Here is a 17,084-nt window from a genome sequence, read left to right on the forward strand (position 1 = left end):
ATCCAATCCAACAGATGAGCTACTGTTGCTCAAATTGCTGAAGAAGTTAATACTGGTTCTGATAGAAAGGGGTCAGAATACACAGTGCATGATGGGTCAGGGCTGTTTTGACAACAAAAGGGCGACCAACTCAATATTAAGCAGGTGGTCATAATGTTATGCCTGATCAATGTATGTTATCTTCACTTCATGAGGAAAAAAAAGAAATAATGCATGGCCTTTCTGGACTTCAATATTAATGATCCAAATCAAGTCTGGAAGAGCAAAGACTAGTAGAAATTTAGGCTAGACATTGGAGTCCAAATACCCCCATGGTGATGACAGAAATATCCCCACAGTGAGGACAGGAATTTTTGTGAGAATATAGCTTCTTCCTCTCTCCAAGCTCCAAACAAGCTACCTTGCAATCAATCCAGTACTTGAATATCACAAATTTTGAAAATAAATGTACATGAACTGACCAAGCTGGATTAACTGTCAAAAAAAAAATTAATAAATAAGTAAAAAAAAAAGTACTGTCTAAGACGGTGGACACAGTTCCAGCTTTCCATAGCCAGCATAAATAACAGGTACCATCATTTAGCCAGACATTATTGGAATTTCTAAGAAGATAATATGTAGGATCCACCCCATCTTTAAAATGTTTAGAAAGTAAAAACAATCCACATGAAAAACAGCAGTAATATTCAACAGGGTGACAGATGAAAATAGATCAGAAATAAAATCACAAATGATGTAGTTATAACACCGTACTCAGCAGCTGTATGAGGAAATACACCCTGCTAACTTAAAACTATTGGCATAAACACATAAATGTCCAGCCTAAATTTCTACTAGTCTTTGCTCTTCCAGACTTGATTTGGATCATTAATATTGAAGTACAGAAAGGCCATGCATTATTTCTTTTTTATCTTCATGAAGTGAAGATAACATACACAGATCAGGCATAGCATTATGACCACCTGCCTAATATTGTGTTGGTCCCCATTTTGCTGCCAAAACAGCCCTGACCCATCATGCACTGTGTATTCTGACCCCTTTCTATCAGAACCAGCATTAACTTCTTCAGCAGTTTGAGCAACAGTAGCTCGTCTGTTGGATCGGATCACACGGACCAGCCTTCTCTCCCCACATGCATCAATGAGCCTTGACCGCCCATGAACCTGTCGCCGGTTCACCACTGTTCCTTCCTTGGACCACTTTTGATAGATACTGACCACTGCAGACCGGGAACACCCCACAAGAGCTGCAGTTTTGGAGATGCTCTGATCCAGTGGTCTAACCATCACAATCCTTACGGTTGTCCATTTTTCCTGCTTCTAACACATCAACTTTGAGGACAAAATGTTCACTTGCTGCATAATATATCCCACCCACTAACAGGTGCCATGATGAGATCATCAGTCTTATTCACTTCACCGGTCACTGCTCAGAATGTTATGTCTGACTGGTGTAAAAAAAAGAAAAGAGGAAACCAGAAAACTGAGAAGAATACAGACACTACCTGTTGCACCACTGTATTGCTAGATTTATTTACTTTATTTTTGCCAAAAAGGGGAAATTTGTGGTAAAAACAGTCAAACACCACACTGGCCCCCAAGTTCGTGGTCAATCCTCTTCCCTTGAGGTTTTAAGGCTGCAGTTCTAACACTGTACTAATTTTGTGTGCAGTATTTAATGTCCAGTAATGCATTTTTTGTTCCAAATAAGAAAAGTAAGTTGTGTCTTAATTAGTTGTGGCTAATTTGAGAAAATAACGTATCACATCATAAGGAAAGAAAACACGCAGTTTCTGGACTTCCATAGTAATAGTCTAAATCAGTCTGGAAGGGCGGAGACTAGTAGAAGTCGAAGGCTGAACATAGATTTCTCGATTTCTAGTGATCGCATGGTGAGTTTCTGGTCATACAAGGGTAAAGACAGCTACACGAGAACTTCACAAACAGACTCGTGTACGACATGATCAAACAATTTTTCCGCCCTTTGCTCTCGGTTCGTCCGCTTCGCTGTATGGTGGATGAACGGTTCGACGTGCGCGTGCAGGGTTTATTGCCCGGTGTCCGAGTCACGCTGCACGCGCGGCTTCGTTCAGAGGACGGTGACTTTTGGGAAGGTTTCGGTCACTATGTTAGTGATGAGACAGGAAATGTCAAAGGTGCATGTAAATCATTTATAATGAACTTTAATGTCCAGTTTTTACATTTTTGTGTGCAGGTAAGATCTAATACATCATTTGCTGTGTTTCAGTATGTAAAGATGCCAGTCTTGGTGGATCATATGACGGAGTTGAGTCAGTGGGTTTGCTGTGGAGTATGAAGCCGATTCCTGGAAGTAGGACAGGCCTCAGGTTAGAAATAAACCGTATAGTAATATAACATTGACTTCAATGATTTTTCAGTGTGTCTAAATGCAGCATTTCTGATTTCTAGTTTAATTTTAATATGACATTGAGTGCTCCTTCTGGCTCACAGCATCCTATTTTAGGCATACTGATATGGAAAAAATGAAGGCATATCCTTGACTGATTGTTAGTATTATTATTATTATTATTATTATTATTATTATTACTGGTTATTGAGTGATTATTAAGTTTAATGACAGGTAATATGAAATGCAGTGCAGCTTTCAAGGCCTATAAAGTAGAAAATAACAAATGCACATCTCTTCTCAAACATAGGTCCATTTGGACTCAACACATTAGTTTATAAAGGTGATGCTGGCACATCAACAAGTCATTGGGATGAAATATCTAGAAATCCACAAATCTAGAGGTTATCTTTTTATTTAAGAAAGAAAATCACGTGAATGTTTTAAGGACTGAGTCTGAACACCATTATTTTCAAGTTCATACAGGATTTGTGGAATCTTTAAAATAACAAAACTCTCACAAGTTAATTGGATAAAGCAGAATATACAATGTCTAACAAAATCTAGAAGTTATAATAATAATAATAATAATAATAATAATATTAATAATAATAATAATAATAATAATATTAATAGTAATCGATTTTGTGTTTTTTAATTACCAAGTCATCCCTAAACTTTCACATTTTACCTTTAGGTTGTTTGGATGCATGGGATAAAATCACATGTGTAGGTCACTGAGTATAATAAAATTGCATGTAAATGGGAGCGTGAATAGGTGCATAGTGCCATGTGATGAACAGGCATCCAGTTCAGGGTGTATTCCTGTCTCGAGCTTTCTACACTTGGAGTCTGTCCTTTAAATGCTACTAAATATGCACAGTTTGTGCAGTCAGTTTGTGTCCTCACATCATACTGCTAACTAAAATAACATCAGAAATGCACTGCTTTATCTGTCAAAAGGTATGTCCAGCCAAGGTTTTTCATTTGCAGAATCCACAAGAATTGGATGAAATGTTGATTTGAGTGCCTGTCAATATTTGAGAGGCATAAAATACAGTGACAATACTGAGTAGTAAAGACAGTTCCTCAAAATCTTTTTTTGCTTTTCCTGAAAACCATTTTTTTTTTGCAGAATGGAGAAACTTTAATGTGGTTGCACTGTCCATTGAAAAAAGAGAGATGGATAATTAGCAACAGTTTCAGATAATGCTTACAATTGTTTAAAAGTTATTATGGATTGGCTATGCGCTGAAGTATGTCATGAATATATCTCTTGTTTGGACAGGATAGCACACTTGACTGTGTTGAAGACGTAGTGACAAAATACACGAAGCACTTTGGGTTCATCGGAGTCAAAAGGAACGCAGGACAAATCCTGATCAAACATTTTATACAGTGTTTACTGTTTGTAATTTAAATGAGTTTAACTTCAAATGTAAACTGAGCGTAAGAACTGAGTATCACCCAAGCAGTCAGGTGATACTATTGTCTAGCTGGATGTCCTCAGTGATGGTCCTTAATGTCCTGCTGCCGCTCTCATACTAATAATGGACTGGATTAAGTGTTCTAAATGTTTTGTTAGGCTGCTTTAAACCAATGTAAAAATTCTAAACAGATAAAATTGAATTGAACATATTTCTATATGATATGTAAGCCTTTTTGGGAATGAGCTCATTCTGATGTGTACTGTGGAGTGGAATCTGGGTTGAGGAAGTCTGTAGTTTCTTACACATATCTCAGGCTGTTGAGAGTCGATAAGATATGAACAAACTTAAACACCAATCTTCAGTAAGAAAAAAGACAGATGTTTTCTGGTCTAAAAGCCTGCTCCTTCTGTACAGCATGTTTTTTTTTTTTCAAACAAAAAATAATAATCAGCCAACAATTCATGTTTACTTTTCATCATTTATATTTATATATAAAGGTATAGGAAGAAGGATGTCCAGGCACAGACTGACGTACACATTTCTGTGTACAAAGACCACTTAACACACAGTTTCCAGGAGAAAACTCCTCTGGCATCAGTCGTGGCAGAGCGGTGGTACTTGGCCCCTGGAGTCCAGAGAGTGGATGTTACAGAGAAAGGGTTAAAGGGGACTCTTTTTATCCCACCAGGTATAACCCTTCTAACCTAATAGGAGGTAAGATGGATGAGATGAACATTAGTGTAAGTGTGCACTGTAAAGCATTTACTTCTCTCTAGGTCCTGGTCCATTTCCAGCTGTACTGGACCTCTGGGGTGGAGGAGGGGGTCTAGTGGAATATCGCTCTGGTCTTCTAGCATCCAGAGGCTACGCCGCATTATCTTTAGAGTATTGTGACCATAAGGATGAGGTTGGAAAGCCACGGAATGTGGGGATTGAATACTTTGAGGTACTGGACACTTTTATTACAACATATGGGTAGTGTAGTTGTGAATTTCTAACAAAATCTAAGCAAATTGTTGAAAACAAGACACACTTGAATGCTCGGTTACAACATGGTGTCTCTTGTAATCTTTTAGGCAGCCATCAATTTGCTGAGGCAGCATCCACAGGTGTGTCCTGAAAGAGTCGCCATTTTGGGTTTGTCATACGGGGCTTTTTTGTCCATGCACATGGCGGCATATTCTTCAGTGATAAAGGTAGACCAGGCCAAAATAATTTAATATTAATTATAATTATAATGATATAAAATAATATTTTTTTATGACAGTAGCCTTGTTTTAAAATGCATTTGCTTTTTAGAAGAGAATCAACTGAATGTGCTTATTTAGACTTTGTGTGAAGCTTGAATATACACCGATCAGGCATAACATTATGACCCTAGAATTCGAGGACTCTATGTCCAGCCTTCGAGTCGTACTAGTCTCCGCCCTTCCAGACTTGATTTTCGCAAATTAACCACGGTTATTTTTTATTCAAGATCACAATTTACTTAACTTATTTGAAAAAAAAAAATGCATTACTGGACATTAAATACTGCACACAAAATTAGTACAGTGTTAGAACTGCAGCCTTAAAACCTCAAGGGAAGAGGATTAACCACAAACTTGGGGGCAAGTGTGGTGTTTGACTGTTTTTCCCACAAATTTCCCCTTTTTGGCATAAATAAAGTGCATCTAGCAATACCCATGGGTCCCACTTTGCAACTTATAGGACTTAAAGGATCTGCTGCTAACATCTTGGTGCCACATACCACAGCACACCTTCAGGGATCCATGCCTCGATGGATCAGGGCTGTTTTGGCAGCAAAAGGGGAACCAACACAATATTAGACAGGTGGTCATAATGTTATGCCAGATTTGTGTATTACTGTACTGTGTATATTTGTGCCTTCCATTTATCTGATATTGTATTAGTGTTACTCACTAGTAGTTACTCTTTTTCAGCCCAGCTGTATAGTCTGTATTAGTCTGAGCCATGTTATACCTGGCAGTGGAGGTATGGTTGATATGCCAGGACTGATCAAGAGGTGAGTAATAGAATGACAGAAATCCTAAATCATAAACATATGCCTGTGCCTGCAGTTGAGCCTAAAAGGTTATATATACCTAGACTAAAGCTATACATAAACACAGCTTTCACAATTACACACAGTTCATTTCCTGTGTTAAGTTAATTAGTATATTTATTTTAAGAGGTCATTTTAAGGTAATTCCAAAGAGACAAACTATTTGATTCAACAGACTGGGGAAGGCCACTTAATAAATAAATAAAATAAAATAAAATAAAATACTTGCAATACAACATAACAGTTGTTTAAAAAGTGTAGCTATTTTACTTGTTTGTATTTTTCCTGCTTATAGACCGTTTCAGTTAAAACAAATGTTTTATGTTCTTCAGAATGATCCAGAAAAAGCACTATGATAAGGAAAAGCGACAGATTTGGAGAGATTCCCTGCTACCAATACCAGATGACCCTTCGAAAAAACTTGACGTAAAGGTTCATGGAAGAATATTTTTTGCATTTTTGCAGATTGTTTGAGTAACACTTTTTTTTGTTTTGAGCAGGTGGGTCGTATCAAATGTCCCATTTTATTGATTGTTGGGGAAGATGATCAGAGTTGCCCTGCATCAGAGTCAGCAGATGATGTGAGTATAGGCAGTTTCCTGATCAATATTTTGTCCCACAACATTGCACAATTTTATTATTTTGCATTTTTTCTTGCATGTCCTTCAAAGTGAAGAAATAAGTTGTGGGGTTCCAGATCACTCCTATAACACACTGATTTATGGTTCACATTCCATTTCATTTACGCTTGCCTCATTTCCCCTTCCAGATGAAGCGGATGATGGAGCGAGGTGGTAATAGTCACTTGTTGACCATTCTGTCCTACCCTGGAGCTGGACACCTTATAGAGCCTCCTTACACTCCACATTGCCAAGCCAGTAACTTCATGTTGGCAGAGACAACGAGTAAAGGTTACATATCGACTGACAAATAACGTTTAAAGAAATACAGTGAGCTTCGGAATTGAAATTTGTAATTTCGCTGCCCAATTTAGACCGGCGTTTATAAGAGAAGTGATCGATAAAAGAGTTTCACAGAGTTTAATTTGACCTCGTCATCTGTGTTAATTAAAAGAATGTGTTAATTAAAAGAGGCTCTTTGGCAGGTTTATTAACACTGAACTGATTGCTGCACATAAATGCTAAGTATCTGCCACTGTGTACTGCAGATTGTGTTTTAATGGTGTATCCTGGTTTTCACTGCAGTGTTGATCCTGTGGGGTGGACATACAAAGGCTCACAGTCAAGCTCAGGAAGATTCCTGGAACAAAATTCTGTCCTTTTTTGAGCAGTACCTCTACAGAAACCCAAGCGATTCGAGCCACATTTATTTCCAGAAAATTTAAATCTTCTCCAGATTACTTATCATGTTGTGCCTTATATCAGCTATTGAAGAACAATCATTGGATTATAAATCTATGCTTAAAATTTATGTAACCTGCGTATGACTTATGATGCAGAATTAGTCAAAGTTCTGATAGAGGACTGATTTGATTTGCAAATTGTAAATCTGTAGCTGATGCTCATGTAAAGGATGCCTTAGTTGCCTTAGTGAGTTTAGAAATAGAAATAGCCTTTATTTGTCACATATACATTACAGTACAGTGAAATTCTTTCTTCGCATATCCCATCCTTGGAGGTTGTACTAGTAAAATGAACTGAACAGAAAGAAAGCAGCCTTGCCCTCATTTGCTTAATTATTTAAATCAACGGATGATATCTTAAATGAAGTAAATTGGATTAGTAATAAATGTAAGGGATAATAATACCTGGTTTCTGCTCTGATTATGTGACTTGACTACAACTAAAACTCTTGATACAAAGAAGCATGAAAGAATCAAAGTGTGCTGTGAAAGTGGTCATCCCCAAACTGTTCCCACAAAGTTGGGAGCATGAAATGGTCCATAATGTCTTGGTATGAAGCTGAAGCATTAAGAGTTCCTTTCACTGGAACTAAGCGGCCGAGCCCAACCCCTGAAAAACAACATCTGAATTCAGTGAGTTGGAGGGGTGTCCCAAAACTTTACAATACAGTGTAATTTAATTTAGGTTTCTAATTACTAGACAGTATTATGTAGAGTGAGTGTGATCAATTCATGTAATAATATTGTGATCCAATTAAGATCCGGGTTTTAATCAGGGCTGTGAAATTACATATTCATATTATGTTGGATGTATGAAAACAAATTTGATTAAAGGAACTCCTGTAGAATATTTAAACAAGCCTATTCTATTGAATCATACACTCACCGTCCACTTTATTAGGAACACATGCTCATTCAGGCAGTTATCTAATCAGCAGAACAATGCATAAAACCATACAGGTACAAGCCAAGAGCTTCAGATAATGTTCGCATCAAACATCAGAATGAAGACAACGTGATCTCTGTGACTTTGATCATGGCATCAGTATTTTATAAATGATCTCAAACGATCCTGATCTCCTGGGATTTTCACTCACAATGACCTCGGATATTTCACATTGTTTTTTAAATAAAGAAATATTACATATATTCATGATTTATAATGAAAGCAAGCCAACACTAATGCAAAATTAAGAAACCACTTAATTAAGACAACAGGTATTCTTGTATAAAAGGAGGATGCATTGCAGTGGCTCAGCTGGTGTACAAGTTGGCTCCATTTGCCATGGCATCTTCTTTCAATGCTGCAGAGCATTTTAGAGCCAGGATTAGGTGACTGGTAAGTGACCAATCTGGTCTCAATGTGTGTTGAACCTACAGGAAGCTTCAGGCTTAACACTTCAAGATCTGCCATTTTTGCAGGTTAGTTTCAGAGCCTGAATTGTTAAATGAACTGGTATTGATTTCATCTAATCCTGGAAAATCCTGGATTTTTGTGACTAACAGCTGACATATCAGGATAACTTGGAAATGCTGCTTTGGCTTGAGCCGACTGCAGTTTTTCCCCCGTCTCTGTACGCCCTGCTCTGTATGCTCTGTGGCAATGAGACTCACCGAAAAGCACAGCCAACCAAGCAACCATCTGTTATTATGGATAACAGCATGACAGCAAGAAAAAAACAACAAAGGTCAGCTTTAGAAAATATTCCTACGATGAGTACTGAATAGTAATAGTAATAGTAGAGTCCAGCTAATGATGATGGCAATTAAACAATTAAGCAAAGTGTATACAATAACAGTTACATTTAATTGCACATATTTATAACTAACAATCAAAGTGATTTATCCCAGACTATCTCATTTTATTTATTTATAGATTTATCATGCATTCGTATTCCTATCATTCATTATTTCTATCGACTTTGACCCATTTATTTGCCTGTAAACAACAGCGACCCCATGCGTTTATAGACAAGCTGGAAACTACAAGCAAGATGGCGCGTTTAGACTGATTTTCGGACTACAAATCCCGTGCGCGCCGTGAGTCTCGCGGCATTACGTCATCACGTAGAAACGAAAACAAGGATGATTTCGCTAGTGTGCTCACTTCATTACTGTAACTAGATTCATCTAATAAGAATTTATTAGAAAACGATTTCCTTCAGCGCTGTGGTTTTTTTTTTTTTTTCGTCTTAAACCCGCTGTCACTCCTTATTAAGAACATAATAATAGCATAGTTTCTTGCTATAATTCTTGTCGGTGCTGAAATATTTCTCATTGATCTGACCGGAAGTATGGCCGTTTCCGATTGGCGTTTGTCGCTGAAGTTGATGGATCAGCCTTCTCTTCCGAAGTCAGTGCTTCAGTTTCCAGAAGCAGAGCCAGGTGATGTCCCACCTGGTCAGTATCGCGTGGCCACTCTTAAGCAGCTCGTTTCAGTGCAGCTACCGGACGCCATCCCAGATCCTGAACTGATAGGTGGGTTCATCTTCACTTAAGCAATACATTTGAACACATGTCCTGTGAGATGCTTAAACCGCTTTAAATGTGCATTGCAGAGTTGGTTTACTGTGGCAGGAAGCTGAGGGATGAACTCACTTTAGACTCTTATGGGATCCAATCAGGATCAACAGTACACATCCTGAGAAAGTCATGGCCAGAACCTGAGATCCAACCAGGTAGGCCTCTGTCCTGACCCTGACTTATAGCACCACCACCACAAACACAATCCACTACATTAGTCCAGTGTCTTAAACACTTAGCTACCACTCTGTCTATGAATGTACTGTATGAGCATTTCCATCCATATTTATGTTAATAACTCATAGTATTGATTATGTGCAAGGGGCAGCACGGAGGCTTAGTGGTCAGCACTGTTGCCTCACAGCAAGAAGTTCCTGGGTTTGAATTCCAGGTTCGAACAGGCAGGGACCTTTCTGTGTGGAGTTTGCATGTTCTCCCCGTGCCTGCGTGGGTTTACTCCAGGTTACTCTGGTTTCCTCCCACAGTCCAAAAACATGTACATTAGGTTGATTGGTAATTCTAAATTGCCCACAGGAGTGAGTGTGAGTGTGTGTGGTTGTCTGTCTATATGTGTGGCCCTGTGATGGACTGGTGACCTGTCCAGGGTGTACCCCTGCCTTTCGCCCAATGTGTGCTGGGATAGGCTCCAGCAGATCCCTGTGACCCTAATTAGAAATAAAGCGGGTATAGAAAATGGATGGATGGATGATTATGTGCAATATCTCCCATTATGCCACTTTATGTCCGCACACATTGTTTATATCATTCTTGCACTACGTCTGGGTAATGCTTAAAGCAGTCTTTATGTACATGACAAGAAATCTGAAACTAGTAATTAGGGCTTAAATAGTCTTTCATCCGTCATCAGTTGCTTTCCCCTAGGAGCAGTGTTCATACACCTTGAGTGTAATGCCATACACACTCAGGGCATTTCCTTAGTCAGAGTTTCAGGTATTAGCTCTGTATCCACACCAGTAAAGAGCAAAAGTGGCTACTGAAGATAAATGGATTAATTGTTCTGCATGTCAACTGATCTTCTAGTAATCTTGGAGCACTCCATCCAGACAGTAGGAGCTGTTTTGTGTGTATTCTTTAGGTTGTGTATGTTTTTGGGGTTTAGGTTTGTTTTCATCGTTGTTCAAGTCCACTTTGTATAGATTTTTTTTTCCTGTACTGTTTTTAATTCTATGTCTTTCTTGTACTATTTCAGAGCCAGTGGATAGGGTGACAGCCGCAAGAGAATTCCGTGTCCTTCAGGCAGCTCTTCACACCAGCACAGCCTACAGAGACTCCGTATGATCAGCCTTTGTACCATTCATTCATTCAGTGTGGAGGAATTGATGTTTTTCATAAAGACTGTCTTTTATTTAGGTTTTTAAGATGCTGAACAACAAGGAGTCTTTGGATCAAATCATTGTGGCCACACCTGGCTTGAGTAGCGATGCAGTCGCCCTAGGTAAGCTCTATAGGTGAGCTATTAGGCAGTAAACCCCAAAAGCATACCTCTTTATGTACAACTTTGAGAACTTGCATTTGTTGTATTTTTAGCTGTAAAAGTGTACAAAGAAATTTTCTTGAGGCTGGAATACAATTTGCATGATGTTGACGCAATGCAAGACAGTTTACACGGCAGACAATTACAGTCAAATTATTGGCTCATAGATGTACCTGCATTTTCATGTGAAGTATTATCTTTCAGGTGTGCTTCAAGACAAGGACCTCTTTGTGCAGTTCACAGATCCAAACATGCTTGACATGTGAGTAAAACAAGGGGATACTTAAAAAACCCCAACAAAACGTCCAGCTGAATTACACAGTTCTTAAAATGATAAGCAGTAAATTTAAAGTAGGTTGATTTCCCCATCTTTTTTGCCTCCACTAGGTTGATAATCTCTCACCCAGCACTGGTTAATGCCATTATTCTGGTGCTGCATTCAGTAGCTGGCAGTGTTCCCTCTCAACAGAGTGCCAGCTCCTCTAGAAATGCATCCTCCAGCTCCTACAGCGAGATGCCAGGTAAAAAAAACAAAGAAGAAGGGTATATTGCCAAAAGTTTTGGGACACCCCTCCAAATCATTCAGGGGTTGGGCTCGGTGAAAGGAACTCTTAATGCTTCAGCATACCACCTCCACCACCAGTGCACAAAGCAAGGTCCATAAAGACAGGGATGAGTGAGTTTGATGTGGAGGAACTTGACTGGCCTGCACAGAGTCCTGACCTCAACCCGTTAGAACACCTTTAGGATGAATTAGCGCAGAGACTGTGAGACAGGCCAAAACTGGGACAACTGCCTTTACATGCACATGAATGTAATATGGAGTTGTCCCGCCCTTTGCAGCTATAACAGCTTCAACTCTTCTGGGAAGGCTTTCCACAAGGTTTAGGAGTGTGTTTATGGGAATTTTTGACCGTTCCTCTAGAAGCGCATTTGTGAGGTCAGGCACTGATGTTGGATGAGAAGGTCTGGCTCACAGTCTCTGCTCTAATTCATCCCAAAAGTGTTTTGTGGGGTTGAGGTCAGGGCTCTGTGCTGGCCAGTCAAGTTCCTCCACACCAAACTCACTCATCCATGTCTTTATGGACCTTGCTTTGGTCACTGGTGTGCAGTCATGTTGGAACAGGAAGGGGTCATCCCAAAACTGTTCCCATTAAGTTGGGAACATGAAATTGTCCAAAATGTCTTGGTATGAAGCTGAAGTATTAAGAGGTCCTTTCACGAGCCCAACCCCTGAAAAACAACACCTGAACTCAATGATTTGGAGGGGGTGTCCCAAAACTTTTGGCAATATAAGTGTATATTTAAGGCATTAAAAGTAACTTGTTTAGAATACATCCTGGGGACGTAGATCTCGTGTGGGATGTGTAGGGGTCTGCTATACTTGGAGACACACTGGTGCTAAATACTTAAAAATAACTTTCTTATTGCTGGCTTTTAAAAATGTATGATGTACTGAATATGATACTTCAGCTTTGTATTTTTAACATGTAACTGTTACTCATATTTCATTACAGCGCATTTCTGTCTGCTATCAATATCATAATAGATTTCATCACCTCGAAAGTTCTCAAAATCACAGCTCTGATTATAATCTGGATCGAGCTGGTATTATTAAAGCACCTGCTACATAAATTCTCATTTCGTCTGCAGGTGGGTTTCTCTTCGAAGGCATGTCAGATGATGAGGAAGAATTCCAGTCTGTAAGCCATAATACAAGCTGTTTATTTTATACATACATCGATCAGGCATACCATTGTGAACAGTGACAGGTGAAGTGAATAACACTCCTCATCATGGCACCTGTTAGTGGGTGGGCAGCAAGTGAACATTTTGTCCTCAAAGGTGATGTTAGAAGTCTTGTAAGTATTCTGTAAGTGGTAAGTTGTGTGGTGGGGCCTACATGGACATCTTGGTGCCAGATGCCACAGCACACCTTCATGGATCTAGTGGAGTCCATGCCTCAAAGGGGTCAGGGCTGTTTTGGCAGCAAAAGGGGGACCAACACAATATTAGACAGGTGGTCATAATGTTATGTCTGATCAGTGTATTTGTCATACAGCATATGCATTGTTCGTTTTCACTCAGTTAACAGTTATGATCCGTTAAAGGGGAATCGCAGTGGGCCATCCTCAAGTTCTGCCGGTTCTTCGGGCCTGAGGCCTGCTACATTAGGTTACAGTGGAGCAGTAGGTCCCAGGCCAATCACACAGAGTGAACTCGCTACAGCTCTAGCTTTAGCCAGCACTCCGGAAAGCAGCGCTGTTACACCTACCATAGGAAACCAGGTACGTTATTTTGTTCAGTTGAAATGATTTTAAAGTGAATGTAAAGATTAATTGCAGTTAATTCCATGAAAGATTGCATATGTGCAGGAAATAATGTTAACTGTACACTGTTGAATACTGAAGTAAAATACACCTGATAGTCTACACTATAATGGGGATTTGTAATTCCCCTTAAATAAACTTTAGGAAATATGTAACTCTTATTTTTCATACACAAACACCACCAAATTAATTCACATGGTGATTAAAATCATATTATGTTCTTGTGTGGTTATTTTGCCCATTTGTATTTCAACATCTTGACTAGGGAGCTTCTTCAGGGGTTTCCCCGATCCCCGCAGGAACTCCCATTACAAATGACCTTTTTAACCAGGCCCTGCAGCAAGCCTTACAGGTGTCTAACATATCGTCTTTACAGGTGAGTACACGCAAATGGTATCATTTTTATAATAATATTCAAAAGACGTGTAATTATCTATTTATTATTATTATTTCTGAGATACCGCTTTGTAAAAACATTTAAAATGCAGCTATACACCGATCAGGCATAACATTGTGAGCAGTGACCGGTGAAGTGAATAACACTGATGATCTCCTCATCATGGCACCTGTTAGTGGGTGGGATATATTACAAACTCTTGTGGGGTGTTCCCGGTCTGCAGTGGTCATTGTCTATCTAAAGTCCTGTAAGTATCCTTTTAGTCCTCCATGGAGGCCCCACCTCACAACTTACAGGACTTAAAGGATCTGCTGCTAACATCTTGGTGCCAGGTACCACAGCACACCTTCAGGGATCTAGTGGAGGCCATCTCTCAACGCCTCATTCTCAGGGTTAACTATTATTTATAAGCAGTACATAAGTGTTCGAGGGCTAATAGGAAGAACTGGAATGGATTTTGAATCTGACATGATGTGAATGTGTATTTGTTTTAGAGTCAGTGGCAATCTCAGCTCCAGCAACTGCGCGATATGGGAATCCAGGATGAGGAGCTGATTCTGCGAGCACTACAGGCCACTGGAGGAGACATCCAAGCTGCCCTAGAGCTCATATTTGCTGGTGGAGCTCCATGAAATGCTGCATACTCAAAGAACATGCTGTGTAATATGTGTGCAGTTATAGTTGTACAAATAATTCTTAAATATTTTAAATAGAGGTGTTCACCCCTTTATCCTGATAGGCGAACATATGTATTTTATTTATTTTAATGTCACTGAGTTATTGGAGCCAATCATAGGCGTGTGTGCATTTCTAAAGGGACAGATAGCACTTTCCTCTCTGTGTGTATGTGTGTGTGTGTGTGTGTGTGTGTGAGTTACTGTATGCTGCCCTTTGAGGCAGCAGTTCAAAAAGTTTGGGCTCACATTGGCTGGCTTCACATGTCTCAGTTGGGGTGTGTGTTGGCCTTCACCCTCCCTGATTCAGAAAAGCACAAAAAACAAAAGAATTTTCTGAAAACAAAAAATAATAATCATTTTAAAAATTACTGGTAAAATTACAATCAATATTTTTGGTAGGCACATCTTTCTTTTCTTTATGAAAATGCTTCTTTATTTTATTTTTAGAGAGATATAGAGATCCCGGTCTGTTCTTTTATACTCTTGTCCATTCTTGTGCATGTGGACTTCAAATGAAACCACAGGTTTTCTGTTGGGTTAAAATCTGGAGACTGAGACGGTCATTATAAAACATCTTTGGTTTGGATTAGAAGCATGTGTGTTGAAAGCTGTATCAGTGAACCTCCTGGCAGAGGCAGCCAAGTTTTGGGCTGAAATATTCCTGGTACTTCATTCATCATCATGCTATCAGTCTTCACAAGAGCCCCTGGACCACCATTTTTGTGAGATGATGTGAATTAGTGCTTATTTCTTGCAGTGATTCAGTTATTTGTCCTGAAAGTGATGTTTAATGGTTGATTTTGAGTGACAACTTGACTGTGGGAATCAATTCTAAAACTGTGATGCAACAGGGAACAGGTTCCAGGGAACTTTCTTCTTTTTTTTCCACATATATGCACTATATTGGCAAAGGTTTTGGAACACCCCTCCAAATCATTGAATTCATGGCTTGGCCCCTTAGTTCCAGTGAAAGGAATTCTTAATGCTTCAGCATACCAAGACATTCTGAACAATTTCATGCTCCCAACTTTGTGGGAACTAACCCTAACATCAGTGCCTGACCTCACAAATGCACTTCTAGAGGAATGGTCAAACATTCCCATAAACACACTCCTAAACCTTGTGGAAAGCCTTCCCAGAAGAGCTGAAGCTGTTATAGCTGCAAAGGGTGGGCCAACTCCATATTACATTCATGTGCATGTAAAGGCAGACGTGAATTCCCAAAACCTTTGGCAATATAGTGTACTTGTAAAGATATATAATAAGAATAATATAACAAGCATGTATTTATTTAAATTATTCCTGATGGTTGTCAATAATTTTGTACAAGTAATCAGCACAATGCAAAAATCACATGAATACTAATCAAGAGCTTCGGCACTGGTGGCTCAGTGGTAGGTTTCTCACCTGTCATGTGGAAGGCCCGGGTTCAATTCACAGCCAGTGCCCGACCCCAGCCACTGGATGTAGCGCCGGTCCCAAGCCCGGATAAAATGGGAGGGTTGCGTCAGGAAGGGCATCCGGCATAAAAAACCTGTGCCAAGTTGTTGTGCGGACCAGTTGGTCTGCTGTGGCGACCCCATGACATGGTTGTGGATACCAGATGAGCTGGTTTGAGAATTTCCACAGAACATATATTGCTCACTCAGAATTTAATAGTTTTTTCCCCCACCACTCTGTGTAAACTCTACAGACTGCTTTGTGTGAAAATAAAATACTCAAAACCAGCCCATCTGGCACTAACGTCCATGAAGATCTTGACCTGTATCTGCATGATACAGCTACTGCCACATGATTGGCTGATTATTTAACTGTATAAATGTACAGATGTGTACATTAAAAATAAATTGGATGATGAGTACATATTTTTGAGAAGGACAATCATTTTCAGGAAGGGTGCCAATGATTCTGCAGGGCATTGTGTTAATATTGGTGTTTGTGATTATATGATTTGTGGGAATGAATTAAACCTGGTTTCCAAAATTATTTATGAATTCTGAATGTGTATTGTTATGGGGTGTGTTCACTTCTTGTCACATGGATTAAAAATATATACATTTTTGTACAGTGGCATTTAAAACGACTTGAGAACACACACGCACACAATCAATACACATATCCAGTTGACAGTGCATATGGCACATGATAGCTTCTAATTGATGCTATAAAAACTCCTATCATTAATTAAAATCTCGACTTAATGACAGAAGATAAGATCGTATGAACCTACTATTGATCTTAAGACTCTGCAAAACAAACACAATTTTGAATATTACAATACCTCCATGAGGGTCTGGATATTGTAGCCACCCACTGGTGTTGTGCCCACTGTTGCCATAACAGTTGGAAACCTTCTTTAAAAAAACAGCCTTCTTACCAAGAAGAGCCATTCATGTGGCCTCTAATGGGCCCAGCTCAATTAATACACGACTAAATC

General features: G+C 39.3%; 2 protein-coding genes across 2 annotated transcripts; both read left to right on the forward strand.

Moving 5' to 3' along the window:
- The first annotated feature begins 1,831 nt into the window (after positions 1-1,831).
- Positions 1,832-8,012, forward strand: acot19 (acyl-CoA thioesterase 19). Its single transcript, XM_058407588.1, has 10 exons — positions 1,832-2,155; positions 2,248-2,347; positions 4,295-4,485; positions 4,574-4,743; positions 4,874-4,993; positions 5,741-5,823; positions 6,195-6,288; positions 6,363-6,443; positions 6,632-6,773; positions 7,068-8,012. Exons 1-10 carry the CDS (start codon positions 1,960-1,962, stop codon positions 7,205-7,207), a joined length of 1,317 nt encoding a protein of 438 aa, XP_058263571.1. The 5' UTR covers positions 1,832-1,959; the 3' UTR covers positions 7,208-8,012.
- Positions 8,013-9,293: 1,281 nt separating this feature from the next.
- On the forward strand, positions 9,294-16,508 carry ubl7a (ubiquitin-like 7a (bone marrow stromal cell-derived)). Its single transcript, XM_058408902.1, has 10 exons — positions 9,294-9,703; positions 9,784-9,903; positions 10,959-11,041; positions 11,120-11,204; positions 11,448-11,505; positions 11,631-11,764; positions 12,897-12,946; positions 13,355-13,531; positions 13,839-13,949; positions 14,465-16,508. The coding sequence occupies exons 1-10, from the start codon at positions 9,520-9,522 to the stop codon at positions 14,600-14,602; spliced, it is 1,140 nt and encodes a 379-aa protein (XP_058264885.1). The 5' UTR covers positions 9,294-9,519; the 3' UTR covers positions 14,603-16,508.
- The last annotated feature ends 576 nt before the right edge of the window (positions 16,509-17,084 follow it).

The sequence above is a fragment of the Hemibagrus wyckioides genome, linkage group LG14, assembly GCF_019097595.1.
Source record: "Hemibagrus wyckioides isolate EC202008001 linkage group LG14, SWU_Hwy_1.0, whole genome shotgun sequence".
Classification (NCBI taxonomy): Eukaryota; Metazoa; Chordata; class Actinopteri; order Siluriformes; family Bagridae; genus Hemibagrus; species Hemibagrus wyckioides.

Bases quoted from the DNA above. Each gene is read 5' to 3' on its own strand.
- acot19 (XM_058407588.1), top strand. From the start codon at position 1,960: ATGATCAAACAATTTTTCCGCCCTTTGCTCTCGGTTCGTCCGCTTCGC. The intron at 2,156-2,247 runs GTGCATGTAAAT...GCTGTGTTTCAG, and splicing joins TGAGACAGGAAATGTCAAAG to TATGTAAAGATGCCAGTCTT. The intron at 4,744-4,873 runs GTACTGGACACT...GTAATCTTTTAG, and splicing joins TGGGGATTGAATACTTTGAG to GCAGCCATCAATTTGCTGAG.
- ubl7a (XM_058408902.1), top strand. From the start codon at position 9,520: ATGGCCGTTTCCGATTGGCGTTTGTCGCTGAAGTTGATGGATCAGCCT. The intron at 11,205-11,447 runs GTAAGCTCTATA...ATTATCTTTCAG, and splicing joins TAGCGATGCAGTCGCCCTAG to GTGTGCTTCAAGACAAGGAC. The intron at 11,765-12,896 runs GTAAAAAAAACA...TTTCGTCTGCAG, and splicing joins CTCCTACAGCGAGATGCCAG to GTGGGTTTCTCTTCGAAGGC.